This window comes from Clytia hemisphaerica, unplaced genomic scaffold (genome assembly GCF_902728285.1).
Source record: "Clytia hemisphaerica strain Z4C2 unplaced genomic scaffold, Clytia hemisphaerica genome assembly, whole genome shotgun sequence".
Lineage (NCBI taxonomy): Eukaryota > Metazoa > Cnidaria > Hydrozoa > Leptothecata > Clytiidae > Clytia > Clytia hemisphaerica.
Window position 1 is genome coordinate 1,129,639 of NW_027103394.1, and position 16,270 is coordinate 1,145,908.

Sequence of the window (16,270 nt, forward strand, 5' to 3'; positions counted from 1 at the left end):
CTCCCCCGAAAAAAAATTAAGATAAAACACACCAAGAAATACAGCCGCTTTAAGACCAACTAACTGTCAGCTCTACTGCGATTTGACGTCAGATCTTGTATTTTGATCGTACTGAAGTCGGTATGTTTTTGAACTTCAGGCGGCTGTATTTCTTTGCGTCTTTTAGTCAGAGAGTTGTTGTCATACATTTTTCTGCTTAGAATTTCATGCTCTTTCAGATTGTATCAATCATTTTCGTTTATTTTGACTTTTGAAAATCAGCTATTTCTCTAGCCCTTATTTCCCTTGCAGTTTTGCCTATGGCGTCACTATTTTGGTCATAAAAAGTTTTCCCGGGCCTAATCCGCGTCCTCCCTCTCAAAAATATCTTGTAATATACTGTTCTTTTGAATAGACTAAAAATGGCTAGGTCGTAGAAAAGATGTCACGGAACCCAAGGCTTGGCCCCCTACTATAAATATAACAATATTTTTAAGGGTGAAAATTCATTTTAATTCTAAAGTCCTGGGTCCACTTGAAACATTTTTCATCAAATAGAAACATTTGCAAATTGAAACGGAACCCAAAACATATACAAATAGGTTTCTGAAACAAAAAATGTTTCAAAAAATTTATCAAACAAAACTTTTGAAACTTTTCATTGTATTTACGGAACGGTGACAGAAATTTTTCTGAGGCGGGTCGACCACTTGAAACAAAATTTAGCAAATGAACTGCAACTTGTTTTTATTTCATTTTGATGAAATTTGTTTAAAGTGGCCTCAGACGTTAAAGGTTTTCTTTTTACATAAGTGTTCCCGTTTCATATCAGACACATATTTTATATCAGGACAGTGTCTTCCTATTGTTATATTATGCTGATATAAGCAAAAAACGTTTTTCTTTTCCTCTTTCTGACCAATCTTGCTCCACATCCGTATCAATCCAATACGAAAATGATGGTAAATTAAAATTGATGAGTAAGCAAACGATATCACTCTTATTTAAAAACAAAACCTTTAACATTGACAGCATGAAAATTGTTTTTTGTAAAACAGTGGATATACCCAACTATCAAGCTTAAACTTTTTATAGTCAAAAATTTAAAGAGTAATTTGTAAAATAAAATAAGTACACAATATAACTTTAAGACATTTTTCAAAACTAATAAGAAAAACAAATTTGGTGTAAAATCTACATCTCTAGCTATGTTTTTCATAATTGCGTATAAACCCGCAAATCGAAGAGATTAAAGTTTGAAGTCATTCTTGTAAAGGGCTCTTCCAGAAAATCTTTGTACAAGGGGGTGGAGGATATATTGGATATTTTGTTCGGGGGGGTAGTAAAAAATCTGCAAAATTTGCCTTGTTTTGGTTGCAAACTTGCTCTGTTTAGTGGTAAATTTGAATTTTTGAATGTTCAACTGATGCTTGTCCGGGGGTGAGATCTGTTGTCCGGGGGAGTAAATTTCCAAAAAATTGGTATATCCTCCACTGCAATATTCAATTTTTTTTCTGGAAGAGCCCAAAACTTATCGGTTCTTTTTAAGCCGGCGCTTAGTTTAATATATTTTGTTATTTTCTTTCAAATTCTTTAATTTTTTTCTTTATAAAAGGAACCTTAACTTTTTAACTGTGTTTAACATTTAACAAAAGAAGAATGATTATAAAAATTTTCCCACTAGCTACACATCGCTGCTTTCCAAATTTTGTATCTTAAAAAGGAAAAAATTGTGACCAAATATAAATTTGGTGGATCTATATTTATGCTATTTCAGAGTAGGAATAGATTTTGTTTATTTAATGATGATTGTTGGCCCAAAGTATCCTTCGAGCACCAAAATAATTACCGAAAAAATTATTTTTCTTTCCATCTGCCAAATGAAATTCCCTCAGAAAAAATCTTTCTCGGCCATCCGCGAAGTTAAATTCCCATCAACAAAATTTCCACCTCTAAAAGGTAATTAAATAAATTTCTAACCATCATCAAAATAATTTCTCTTTTCATTCGTCATCCTCCTCCTCATCACCAGAGCTTTCTTCAGTCAAATCTTCCACTAAGAATTGTGTTGATGTTTTTATTCCTATTGATTCTAAAGTCCGTTCACAGTTCGTCTCATCTAAGGGGTATACATTCCTTGGGAAACTCGTGCGAAGTTGGAATTCACTCGGTGATGCATCGTTAGATAGAACATAATCGTATAATAGCTAAAAAATAAACAAAAACACAAGATAAGGTGAATGGTCGTACAAGAGGTTCCTGTAACCAGGCTAAGGTTCCCGGTTCAAATTCCTGCTCTTCCCATCATTTCGTCTGTTCATAGATAGCCGAGGCGGCTGGCTGCGACCATGAAAACAATCAAAAGCTCTAATTTGATTTGGTTGGTCGTTAACCAGTAAAAAATCAATTTTGTTATTTTTCTAAAGAACGCGTCAATGTTATTACTTCAAATGAACAATTATAAAAACTCAATTTCATCTGCAAAAGTCCTAGATTACTAAAATATCCATGTGAAAGATAAACCCTAGATCCATCTATGACAGTTCCGAGGTCACCACAAATTTGTTTTCCAGTGCGCGATCGAGTTATGGAGAATCCACTGTAGTGGCCTGTTTGTTAAGTTACTTATTTTCCGCCGTTATGGAAATCAAACGCTCGCTTCCATAATGGCGGAAACTACATATCCATGATATGCACCATTGCAATGTCTGCCACGGACCCAACAGCTGATTGGTTGAAAGTGACGTATTGACTGATTTTACATCACTTACAACAAATCAGCTGTTGGGTCCGTGATGTGATGTCAGAAGACATTGAAGACACATGTCATGAAAAAGGAATGGAACATACAAACAAAAAACCTACCTGTAATGTATCACTTTTCATGAAGAATCTTTGCATATTTTTACCATTCGATAAACGTATCCTTAGTTTGACCACACCCTCATCTCCTTGAGAAGGTTCGACCAGGGATTCGAATTTCGTACGGCATACTTGACGTCTATTGGCTAATTCCTGATCGAAAAGAACAAGAAAATACATATTACCATACAGATTTAATTAGAAATATCTGCTAATGAAACACAAAGAAAAGAAAAATATATGACCATTATAAAGATTGGTAGGAATTGTAAGGAGGGAAATCTGACCCCTAGCCCGGGGGTAGACCGGCTTTTTGATAGACTGGATCGTGAAATTAAGTTGCCCGGTTGCCTAAGGTAGTTCTCCATTTGAAGCTTTGGCTTAAGAGAGGCTGTAAAACAGTCTGCCAGATTCTAGTTGTTTTTGGAGGTTAAAATGAAAATGGCAATGTATATTTCAAATCTGTTAGTCAAGTTGGTTTCCTATTAAATCCAAGCATTTCTTTTGTTACTTGGAATTTTCGTATTCTTCTTCCGAAATAGTGCCCTCGTCAAGTGCTCTTATTCAGCATCATCAAAAATAATATCAAAAAGCAAAGTTTAGCCCATTCAGTTTGACGCCCCGAAGGGGCTAGAGACGAATCTTCAACCTTTCTCAAGCAAGCAAAAGTAAAGCCTTAAGTTTTGGCTCGTATTTAGAAATTTTGTTTGAAAAGTACACGGGTCACGTGTTCTGGATGGAAAATATGTGACTTCATTTCCCATCTTGGAGTATCGGATATAACCCCTTCGGGACTTTGATATCAATGGTTTAGCCAGAAGTACTGTAGACTGTAATTTATTTTACCTCTAATTTTCTTAGTCGTTCATCCTCTTTCTCTTTCTTTATTCTCTCCGCTTCTTTAATGGCGTCTTCTTTTTCTTTCTTCAAAGCGCTCTTCTTCTTGTCTTCTTCCAGAGATTTCAGAAAATCTTGATCTTGTTCTTCTCGTAAAGAACGACTGAAGTTTCTCTCGTTCCTGAAGGGAAAAATTAACGTACAAATTTTAAAAAATGGTTTAACAAAGGCAGGCTAATGACCCAAAGTCCCTTTCTTAACTCATGTGAATAAGGGGAAAGGCTTCATTATCATTGATCTTGCTTTCCCCGTAAAGGAACGATTCCTTCTCATTTCTGAAGACAAAAATTAACATACAAATTTTAACAAATGGTTTATCAAACGCAGGCCAATGACCCTTTTTTCCCTACGAAGCACTCAAGATCTTTTTAGCTTATGGTTTTTTCTTATATTATTCACCCTTCTCGTAGAAGAATTTTTAAAACAGACAGTCGAACTCGATATAGCCTAGATTCTTTCAAATCCATTACATACCAGTCGGTAATCGACCGATAAGACATTGAACGGTGTATTTCGGACATTCCAAAAAAGGGTACAGTGTGTCCAGAGAAGTTTTGAGGATTTTATTTTATATAAAAATTTGTCCGCTTTTTTTGGGACATTCTGTATTTCGTCCATTCCAGAAAAAAGGGTACGTTACGTCACACTTTGACTGAATACCACCAGTAGGGACCTAGAGTCGCCGCGACCCATGCATTTGATAGTATCCGGTTCAATAAGACGTAGACATTCCCCAATTATGGTTGAAAATTTATCTTGTGTAATGACCTTCCATGCTACGAGCCGTATTTATTCTTTTATAAAAGATTTGTTAACGAAATAATCAAAAATAGATCTTTTACCTTTCCGCCTGTGCAGCGACAAGAGCTGCTTCATTATCATTGAACACTTGCTCGCATACTGCTATCAGACGATCCAAATCAAGACATCCTGGAAAAGAACCGCAATTAAGTAAGAAACTTTTCACTTTCGAGTCGGGTATTGTAATTTGAATGTTTTCTCACTACACAATGGCAAGTTACGTAACTTTTAAAACCAAACCGAATAACCTTTATACTCAGTATTTCAAATTTATTCGATTTGAACCAGGAAAATCGACCCCTACTTGTGAATAAAATTAACAATACAGTGCAGTCTCTAAAACTCGAATCCGAACGGAGAAACCAAATTTGTTCGAGTTAAGGAAATTTCAAGATGCGGAGGGAGTAAGGTTTATAAGGTATTGTTAGGGACGAGAAAATTTGTTCGAGTTATAGACGATCGAGTTATTAAGGTTCGAGTTAAAGGTTTACATAAGTGTTCCCGTTTCATACAAGACACATATTTCATATCGGGACAGTGTCCAACTATTGTTAAATTATGCTGATACAAGCCAAAAAAGGTTTTTCTTTTCATCTGACCAATCTTGCTCCACATCCGTGCCAATCCAATGCGAAAAAGTTGGCGAATTAAAATTGATGAGTAAGCAAATGATATCACTTTTATTTAAAAACAAAACCTTTAAGGAGACTCATACTGTAAAATAAAATCTTAAAATAAAATTGAAAAGACTACATAACAGATGAAATTATAACATTGCAAGAAAAAGACATTTTTACCTTCGATTCGCCAAACGACGGTCATACGGCCTTCACGTAAACAGACGACGGCTAAGAACGGGTACGTTGTCTCCCTCATTGCCCTTGAAACTGAAAAGAGAAGTAAAGAAAGATTATTCTTCTAGTAGGTAAATGTCCGTCCTAATTAACAGATCTGCGTTTTTTATTGAATATCCCATCATCCAGTATCCCCAAGATTACTCCCAGTGTGATAAAGTTGGTGTGATAATTCGGAACAGTTTTCTAAGTAAAATTCTCGAAAAAAATTCGAGCGAAATATCAAGAACTACAGTTGACGCTCTCTAATTCGACGTTCTACTATTCGATAGGCTCCCTTATTCGATGAAATTTAAAGTCCCCGTCAACAGAAAACTCTAATAAACGACGCTCCCTTATTCGATAAGCTCACTTATTCGATGAAAATCCAATTCCCCTTGAAGATCGAATTAGAGAGCGTCAACTGTAACTAACAATTGCTACAAGGTGCTTCATGCTGGCGTGTGAAGAACAAAGATGAGTTATATAACTATAAGTAGTCACGGGTCACGTGATTAGCACGTGACCCGCTCTTTTATTTTTTACAGTCCTCTTTTGTATTTATATTTTAGTTGCTCGGAAAGACTCATCGGAGACAGTCATAAAGACCTATACTATCTCAAACATGGCGCCATCTTCAGGCAATACAGTGTATGGGCTTTATGGGCTTCGCTGGATAACCTAGTACAAACTCCTAACCCCTATAAATCTACAATACACCTGCATTGATGCCTGAGGATTGCGCCAGCATGAAGCACCACATAGCAATTGTAAGTTAGTTCTTCTTCTATTTCTTAATAAAAATCACAGATAAACTTTCGAGTTTTTTTTAACTAATAACAAACTATTGAGAATAATAAGTCTCCGATGGCCAAAATATTACGAACAAGTTAAAGATAATTTTAAGGCTATCAGGACTCTAAAACACTATTTTTTAGGAAAAAGGCCAAAAAAACTCATAAAATGGTGAAAATAATGTTTAGAACATGTTTAGAACATTCGTAGGCTTAAAAAACTCAAAAAATATGGAGCATCCGAAGTCTTCAAAAATGTTGGATGTTCTTAAAAAACAACATAAAATCAACATAATTACCTCTGTGCCCTTCGTTAGTTGAAATATCGCAGCCCCAAAACAAAAGACGTCTATTGATAGTGTATTCACGGAAATTTTCATTACTCAGTACATTCCTATAGAAAGTGAAAAACGTAGAGTTTTAAAATTCCATGTTTATATTATTCGATAATATTGAGAATCTCCGTCTGCATGAAATTATCATAAAATATGCTCTACTATTCGATACACTTCCTTATTCGATTAAAATCCAGCTATCCTTGAGACTTTTGGTCCGGACTGGCGCCCGACCTAGGTAGGTAGGTTGAAACTCACATTAGAGAGCGTCAACTGTTTATGTATTCATAGTTGTTTTTTGAAACTATTTGGGGAATCAAAAAGCAAATTAAATGTGTTTTTCGTATGAGTTGTTTCGGTTTACAATAGCCCAAACGGTTCAATCTTAAGTTACACACATGTTCTCAATATTGTTTGTACAGATAAGTCGGTGAATAAATATGGTGTTCTCGTACTTACCTGCAAAATTCAGGAGTGCTTTGGTGGTGAGGAGCGTGCAAGTAAACCAGCAGAAACCGTAGTTCTTTCTTGGCATCTGCTAATACCTAGAAAAAGTAGAAGATGTAGATACAAGACTCTGAGGTTGATGTTTCTACAATCATCAGTTGTGAAAATAGTGAATTGAAAATTTTATAAACTGATAAAATATGACAAATTCAAGCTATTGAAATGGTCATAAGAAGTTAGGTTGATGAAGAAGTAGAAGATATAAGTCGGAGCCCTGCTTATTCTGATTGTGAATTAAAGTGGGTAGAAAGTTGACTTTTTAAAGTCAAAGCGCTGCCCTCTGCCCTCGGCACTGAATTTTTTTCTGCCCACTCTATGCCTGCTCTAATATTCAAAATATTACTACATTATCACAAGAATGGATAAATTGGGTGATACTTAATAAAAAAGCTAAACTGTGTCGACCCAAATCTTCTTTGTCTAACTGGACACTTTTCTGCACTGGCCTTATACAAATGATTCAGAATCATAACATATGAATCAACCTCGGTACCTGCATATTATCAGCTTTTTCATGTTTACTGATAGCACTGGATAATTCTCTGGCGTCAATCAATGACGTAAAAATAAAGCCTTGGATACACGGGACGAGATTGAATGTGAGTTTGGTACCTGGCCATAGCTCCCTAAATAAAGCCTTGGATACACGGGACGAGATTGAATGTGAGTTCGGTACCTGGCCATAGCTCCCTAAATAAAGCCTTGGATACACGGGGACGAGATTGAATGTGAGTTTGGTACCTGGCCATAGCTCCCTAAATAAAGCCTTGGATACACGGGGACGAGATTGAATATGAGTTTGGTACCTGGCCATAGCTCCCTAAATAAAGCCTTGGATACACTGGGACTAGATTGAATGTGAGTTCGGTACCTGGCCATAGCTCCCTAAATAAAGCCTTGGATACACGGGGACGAGATTGAATGTGAGTTTGGTACCTGGCCATAGCTCCCTAAATAAAGCCTTGGATACACGGGGACGAGATTGAATATGAGTTTGGTACCTGGCCATAGCTCCCTAAATAAAACGTGGGATGTGTTGATCCATATTCCTCTTCAAAGTTCTCCTTGAATTTTGTGACGTCCTCAACAGGATCTGTGGGACCTGTGGAGAGAGATAAAAATAAAGGTTTAGAGAACCAGTGCGCTTCAAGATTGATCCAAGCTGATACTCGAATGTTGTAGAACTCGATTGGATATTTTCTTTGATCTACTTTGTTTTAATTGCTTGGAATCGAGTGCAATCGACGGATGTCAAATACGATCGAATATTGAATACCAATTGACCCAACGAGATTTTACTAACTGTTTTTTTTATTTTATTATTCTGTTTTCGATTGCTCGAACTGTTTCAATTGATTCGATTATCATTGATTCGATTATCATCGATTAATTCAGAGATAGAGTTAACTGTATAGAGCTGTATAAAAAACAACGAAAACACCAAAAAGTTTAATTCAAAATCTTCTATTTCCAAAGCTAGGTAAAGAACCAAAACTTCAGTCTCCAAATGAAGATCTTGTGAACATCTTTTATATACTTTTAAATGCTCAGATGAGGCCCTATATTCAACATCAAGACATAACTAATTGAAAACACCAAATAAATTGAACTTACTGCGTCCGAAGGTTGGCCACACAATACGTACTAAAAGGAAAGAAAAGAAAAGAAAAACTAGTTATAAAGTACGGACTAAGTGTATATGTCGATGATTGTACCACATTGGAGTGCGACCCGAAGACTCTTTTTTCCCTGAATTTCTCCACTTTTCCTGACCTAAGTATCTGAGCACCAAAGAGAGACATCAAGTACCATTTCCGAATCTTTGGTATTTTGGTATACGACCCAACTTGGGTTCGAACCCACAACCTTGCGCACCGTGGGTTGGTGCTCCACCTTCATGCTACGGTCAATTTTATAGTATAAATATCGAACAGCTCGCTGCAGTTGTCTACATATTGCAGCGAAACATAGGCAGTACTCAGGAGTTTTACGACATGGGTTAGAAATGAAACTCAAAACCAAGATCGATAAACCACTCAGCTTAAAGTAAACTGAGGAGAAATTGAAAATTTCATTCCGAATTTCGTGCCTGGACCAAGCTTATCCGTTCTGCGCATACCACGCTCTGCTCTAAAGGGATTTGGCGATTGTGAGAATGGGCTTTTCCAGAAAAAAATTGAAAATGGGGAGTCGGAGGATATAACGTTTTTTGGAAATTTACCCTCTGGACATGGTGAATTTTGACCCCCTGGACATCCAAAATTACCCCTAAACAGAGCAAATTTGCCCTAAAACAAGGAAGATTTTGCAGATATTTTACTACCAGCCCCCCCCCCCCACTCGGACAAAATATCCAATATATCCTCCACTCCCCTTGTACAAAAGTTTTCTGGAAGAGCCCAATCTGACGTGGATTTTTACCCAAAACATTCATAACTGCGCTGTCTTTGTCTTGAAAACGAAAACGAAAGCGACTGGGTTCTAATGTTTATATTTGTGATTGGCTTTTGATTGTAGTGCGAATATTTTGCTTTAGCCAATCAGCATGCTTATTCAAAAAACTCATCTAACATTAATCCCAAATTTGGATGAAAAAGATAAAAGCGGTCCACCAACTTGGGCAGATTCCCTTACTGAGCCATGACCCTTAGAGTGAATTCGTGCCATGCGCAGAGTATCAGAATCTGCTCGAAGATTAGGACCCGGCTGACACAACGTTCATCTAACGTTATATGGACGTATTGGACATTAATGAACGTTGTTATGAAATCATAGAGCAGACAACTTACCAATAAAGAGGACAAATTGTGATGCAGAATAATAAACAAATGAGAGACCAAAATGTAGAATATTGTATGGTGCGTTCAGCAGCCATGTTGCCCAGCTCTGTAAAAAAGAGGAACTATGATTTCAAGATAAGACCATGTTTAGACGTTACAGTTCCGTTCCGCTCCGAAATGAAACGGTTCTGAAACAAGTGCGAACGTTAAAATTCGAAACGTCAAAAAGAAGACGTTACACAGCAAAACAGATAAAAACGGTTTCGCTCCACTATTTTCATCGGAACGGAACAGCTCCGTTTTCTTGCTCCGAAACGTTGCGAAACCAATATGAAGACTCTCAATCCGTAACGAAAATCACACCGGAGCGAAACGGAACCGTGACGTCTGAACATGGTCTAACAAGTTACAATAGAATCGCTGCCTTTGTATCCTAGCGAAGAGGCTCTTATCTATCTTTCCCGGATGTTGTCACAAGAGTCTATTTAGTTCAGACTCTCTCTCTTATTCGATATTCAAGGGAATTGGATTTCTATTCAATAGGGAACGTATCAAATAGTCGAATAAGAGAGCGTCAACACTACCTAAAATTTTTAGGCTTAAGGCCGGACTCCACTTTCGCGCGAAATGGGCGACAGTTTTTTTCTTAACCTTTTTTGCCTTAAGAAAATATTACGTCATAAAAAAGTTGAAGGAAGTTCTACTTTTTTCATCCGTTACGTCAATTTCTACCAATGGGATTGCTTCGTTTTTCAACCGACCAATGACCTTACTAAAACGTCAAAAAGTTTTCGCTCATGTCGCGCGAAAGTGGAGACCGGCCTTTATATATGTTTTTACGATGTCTTTAATATGCTTAGTTTCTTTATTTAAAAACTGAAAACAGGTTTTAAAATATGATAAAATTCTGTCAAAACAATCGTAATACGTAATCTCTAAAATCCGAGACACCGGGCCAATCTTCAGCCTCCTGTTCTCATAAGATTTTTATTATCAAAACAAAAAGTGTACCTGTCGTGCATTATTCATTTGTACAGTCCTTCCAACGTGATAAGGTCTACTGATTCTTGTAGAGGTGGAAGAAGATGATTGTGGTGGTCTCAGCGATGGTGATTGTTGTTGGCGTTGTTGTGCGCTAAAGAGTAAGTAAAACATTACATGTTTTTTTTTAATAAACATTGCACTTAAAGTATATCTAGGCTCAAGATATGGCAAAATTTAAACATATGCTAAGTATTACCTTGAGCCTTAACTTGTTCAATTTTGGCGTTCAATTTTGGCTTAAATTTTACGAATTTTCAGAATTTTCCTATTTTAACTTTACTTAAACTTGGAGCTCTAGGAGGAAACTGTCAAAAATTGTTCTTCAAACATAGTGACGTTTCATGTTTGAAATCAATGTTTGACAGTTTGCAGAGTCGAAAATCGTATCTTTTCGAGAAAAAAATCCAAAAATATGTTTGAAAAAATGTTTGAACAAGTTCATATTTTTTTCAAACATTCAACTCAGGGTTTCCCTAGAAGGAAGACTTTTTCATTGCTAATCGAACATTGAATATGACTTCGAACGCGTGATTTGAAAAGTAAACAAAAGAAAGAAGCCGTTATAATGCAACAAAACAAATGTTTCAGACAATGTTGGAAAATGCCACGCAAACCATTCAACAAGAAATTTCAAATGTTTGAAGAACCGTGTTTGATGACTTGCTCCCAGCTGAAGACCATATTCACACTGTACCTTTCCGAGATGTTGTCCCAAACAGAGGCTATCCCCTCCTGTTCACTGAATACTGAATGAACAGCCGCCTAAAAAGAAGTTAAAAAGAAATGATATCGATAACAAATGATAAAATATGTATATCCAAGCTATTTTTGATATGAGTAAGTCATTTCTCTAGTGGGAACACCCGAGAAAAATCCGGGATTTGACCACTCTCTGTTACTCACGGAGGTCAAAAACTGGCTTTTTCGAGTGCTTCCGTTAAAAAATATGTATGAATTAGAGTACTTAAAATCTCTTCCAGTGTATTTTTCGAGCACTTTTTTACCACCATTTGGTGGCAAGTACCCAATATAACGGATTTTCAAACTCAATGTTGTGAAGAAAAAAGTGTGAAAGTTAAGCAATGCAAAATAGAGAGAATTCACGGTTACAAAAATTTGAAGGAAAATCAATGAGGATAAGGATCAATGTAACCATTTTTTGGAATTAAGTTATGTTAAAAAATCTTCCCAAAAAATTTTCCTCTCACTAACATATACTTACTTCCATGTTCCAGCTATGTTTTAGAAGGAGTGACTTGCATTCTTCCACATCCTTGCCAACAATTTGCTATATAAATGAAAATGACAGTGAAGCTTTACAAAAATATATAAAAAAATAATTTAAAAAGAATCTAGACCTAAAATTTTGTCTCAATTTTAATCGACTTCAGAAACAGCTGTACCTTTTGTGTGTTTTAGCGCAGTATTCATTTTTGTTCAAAGCTTTATACCATATGATGGTGTTGATCATCTCTTAAATTTTATAGACTTACTTTCCCTAAGCATTGAAGAAGCCTCTACTAATTAAAGTAAATGAGATAAGATAAGATAAAACCTCAAAACCAACCAGAATCTACAACCTTTCGTCCAAAGCAAAAGACGTGATTTTCTTGCCGCCATCTTGTTTTAGAATGAGAATTATTTTCGGTTCCAGTTCTTACGGTCTTTTTTTCATCCAATCAGATCGCACGATTTCACTTTCGCTTTCTCTAGTCCAATAAGACTGCGGGATTTGAGTCATGTGACATCTCTATTGAAAAACCCGCGCGGAATAAAATAGAAATACAGGGGGTCACACTACTGGTACTGACTGCAGGAAATGAAAGCAAGCAATTAAGGCCAATATTTTTGTTTTTTCTGAAAGACAAAAGGTATAGGAAGCTTTACTGAAGGGAGATAAGGCTGGGACTATCCATCTTGCCTTCACTCACTGTATTGGGGAATACTGAGCACACCCCCTCCCAAACCAAGAAAGCAAAAAAAAATATATGTATATATATTGTTCTTGTCTGTTGTTTTTGTTCCTTTTTTGTTTCTTTGTATTTGTGTGGGAGTTTTTGTTTATTTTTCTTTTTATCTCTGATCTTCACCATATACATTTTATTTTTTATTGCTTCAATTTTTTCGGCACTTAGGTGGCCGCATCTTTTTTTGATTAACTTAGCTATAAGGCGGTCTCCCTTCCTTTTTATTTTGTTGATTCCGCCTCTTGTATCATTTTCAGATGTGTTAAAAAGGTAAATAAATACTTACTTACTTACTACTTACTTACTATTTAAAAGATATGGACAAAAATAGGCACTTTTTTGGGTAATAATTAAGATCTTACTGAGAAACTTTAATTCTCTTACCCCCGTCTCGGGCCCCCCTGATATGAGCAAGCAGGGTGTCTGCTGAATTTTTTTCACACTTTTCAAGGTTTTCAAGGTTTTTTTGGCAAAATGTAAGTGTATTTTCAAGGTTTTTTGGACCATTTAATGGGTGTTTTCAAGGTTTTTCAGAACTAAAATTGACTTAAATAGTAGGATATGACTGTGTTGAGAAGGTGCATGGAGGTTACTACCAGTCATTGGTGTAGAAAAAAGAATTGCGAGCGAAGCGAGCAAAAAATATTTTGGAACTTTAGCATAGATCAAAACTTCAGTGAGGACCCAAGCCAAAACAAGACAACTATACATGCTTTTACACAGGGGGGGGGGTCGGTAGTAAAATCTCAGACATATATGAGTAGTAAAAGGATTTTTACGAATTTTTACATACCGCCACCCAGACTCTTGGAAGAGGTATTTTACTACCCTGGTAGTAAAAGCTTTTGGGACAATTTGTCATGGAGACCACCTATTTTTTGGTTGCTTTTCGGACTGATTTTGCAAAAACAGCTAAAAAATGATTATTTCTGTGACACATTTTTTTCACGTAGTGCAAAAATTAATGTTTTTCCCTTAGAATTAAAGTCTTTTTATATTGACAAAAAATTTCGAGAATTTTTTGTTTGCAGCAAACAACTTTCCAACAGAAAATCTTTTCAAATTATAAAAATTTTCAGATTTTTTCAGAAAAGTCATCCAGAAAATTAAAAGAATTACAAAAAATAGCTAAAATTTGCTAATTTTACCAGTTTTAACTACCCAGGTAGTAAAATTTTTTCTACATTTAACACATAGATACCACCCATTTTAGTATTTAACTACCCTGGGTAGTAAAATTTTTTTCGATTTATCGTCACACCACCACCGTAGTAAACGTCATTATGTCTGAGATTTTACTCCCGACCCCCCCCTGTTTTACAAGGTTTTCAAGGAATTCTCCACACATTTCACTCACTTTCAAGGTTTTCAAGGTTGCTTAGTCCAATTTCAAGGTTTTCAAGGTTGCTTAGTCCAATTTCAAGGTTTTCAAGGTTTTCAAGGTTTTCAAGGTCCCGTAGACACCCTGGCAAGGGAACCATATTGGCCACCTCTACTGAAAATTTCAGATCAAAACAAACAAGGAATTAATTCCTGTATATAAAGCTGGTTTTTGACTGTTTCTGATCCTTTAATATAGAGTCCCCTGCACAGTTGGCGACCGGTCTAGTTGGCGACCGAACGTCTTTGAACCCAGAAAAGTCATACAAAAACAAACCTCTGGAGAATTTCTTTTGGTAGTTATCTGCCTTGACCTATTTCCTGTACTGTGTTAAAAAAAGTCCTAGAAAAGAGCGAGTAGAATCCGAAAGATCCAACTTTGCACGGAAGCACACGAAAAACCCGGATTTTTTTTGCAATCAAAACATTCCAGACGCGAAGAGAAAAAAAGAAGACTTTACATTGCGATCAAAACATTCAAAGGGCATGCCCGCAGTCTTTAACTTGACAGCTCCTCTCAATTGCACGCTTATGTTCCGAGGGCCTAAGCGCGCAATTGCATGGTTATAATTTACGCCCGCTCCCGCCCCGGTTGAAATTGCTTAGGGATTTCCAGGGGTTCAGAATTCTCTAATTCGGGCGAAGGCATGGTTTAACGGGCAATCCATTTTTACAGAATCTTCTTCTACGATAAATTTTGAGTAAAACTGCCCTAGGCTTTTGAAATTCAACAGAGCTTTCGGAAGGAATTGCGTGTCAAAAATATAAGAAATTTTAAAGCGTGCAATTGCATGCTTACCGCAAAAGCTGTCACCCGTCAACCTTGCTTAACGCTTACCGCCCGTTTCAAAACAATTTCGATAAGCGTGTATAAAAATTCTGCCATTTTGATAACCGTGCAATTGCGCGCTTACGGCCTCGAAACATAAGCGTGCAATTGAGAGGATTTCCCAGACTGTTCTAAGAAGATCGCCTCAAATAAAAAATCAAAACAAACACGAAGAGCATGTTTAAAGTTGTCTAACCGTTGGTCGAAAAGGATTTCAAAAAAGTAAAAAGTGAGTGAAGATTTTGAATCAAAAAATTTTGGTCGCCAACTGGGCAGGGTACTCTATTAAAGTGCTATTTTTTGGTAAAAGCTATGCAATTTATGTTTGGATTTATAGAAAGCTTACCCAATCATTGTCAATATATTTTTTATTTGAAAGTAATCTCTTCATGGAATAAAAAGATATAGTCATCTTGTAAGGTCATTTTTCAATAAAATTTTGCCAAAATCGATTTTCGCAATTTACGCCACGCACTTTCAATTAGTTACACTAGCGTCCCGCCAAAATGCGTATCATAGATTAATGCTGCGAAAGCGCTATATTGTTCACTTGACTCTCAAGCAAAAAAATGCGCCGCAAAACTTCTGAAGGGATTCATGAACAAATAACCTGGCGCTTTTTAATGAAAATAACATTTTCAAAAACTTGGAGAAATTGCCAAAAATTTGAGCCATAGATGAAAAAATTTGAGCCAAGCCAACCTTGAAAACTAATTCGAAGGGCAACTTCCCAAGAAAAAGATCTACAGGGGAGGCGGAACCCACCTAGATCTTTTTCCCGGAAATTTTGCCGGACCTCAAACAATGACCACCCATTCACATGTGCAAAATTAATTTGTTACTTGATCTCACAGTATATGTTCCCAAGGCTTTGTAGGCTAACCACAAATGAACCGGCAGTTTATATCATGATCAGGTACGTTAGCGTATTATGTGATTAATTAATAGAACTGAAAACTACTACAATTGTAGACTGGCCTGAGAATTCTATTTTGTGATCTCATGAAAATTGAGCATGTTTTCTGGCAGAATTTGGAGCCTATTTAAAAAATGTTTGAATAAAATGTTTTAAGAGAGAAGGAAAATGTCATGCTACGCAAGATTAGAGTCAAATTACCTGTAATTCTGTTAGTTTTTGCTGGTTTTCTGATGAAATATCGTCATGATTTGATGTGTTTGCTTCCGCCATCTTGGATCTGTTATTTCAAATGATAACCAAAAGTTGCGGATTTGTTTACTTTCAAGAACTTCAAAATGGTAGC

The 16,270-nt window shown here is 36.3% G+C and overlaps 1 protein-coding gene across 1 annotated transcript; it reads right to left on the reverse strand.

The window, feature by feature from the left end:
- Positions 1-1,120: 1,120 nt before the first annotated feature.
- Positions 1,121-16,233, reverse strand: LOC136824916 (FAS-associated factor 2-like). The gene is made up of 14 exons (XM_067080904.1): positions 16,126-16,233; positions 12,055-12,120; positions 11,527-11,594; positions 10,800-10,923; positions 9,798-9,894; positions 8,623-8,652; positions 8,010-8,110; positions 6,961-7,046; positions 6,466-6,560; positions 5,337-5,426; positions 4,581-4,668; positions 3,688-3,859; positions 2,845-2,994; positions 1,121-2,186 (listed from the first exon to the last, which is right to left on the reverse strand). Exons 1-14 carry the CDS (start codon positions 16,195-16,197, stop codon positions 1,983-1,985), a joined length of 1,443 nt encoding a protein of 480 aa, XP_066937005.1. The 5' UTR covers positions 16,198-16,233; the 3' UTR covers positions 1,121-1,982.
- Between the last annotated feature and the right edge of the window lie 37 nt (positions 16,234-16,270).

Excerpts from the sequence above, each read along its gene's own strand:
- LOC136824916 (XM_067080904.1), bottom strand. The coding sequence starts at position 16,197 with ATGGCGGAAGCAAACACATCAAATCATGACGATATTTCATCAGAAAAC. Across the intron at positions 12,121-16,125 it reads AAAAACTAACAGAATTACAG|CAAATTGTTGGCAAGGATGT; the intron begins GTAATTTGACTC and ends TCATTTATATAG. Across the intron at positions 2,995-3,687 it reads AACGACTAAGAAAATTAGAG|GAATTAGCCAATAGACGTCA; the intron begins GTAAAATAAATT and ends CTTTTCGATCAG.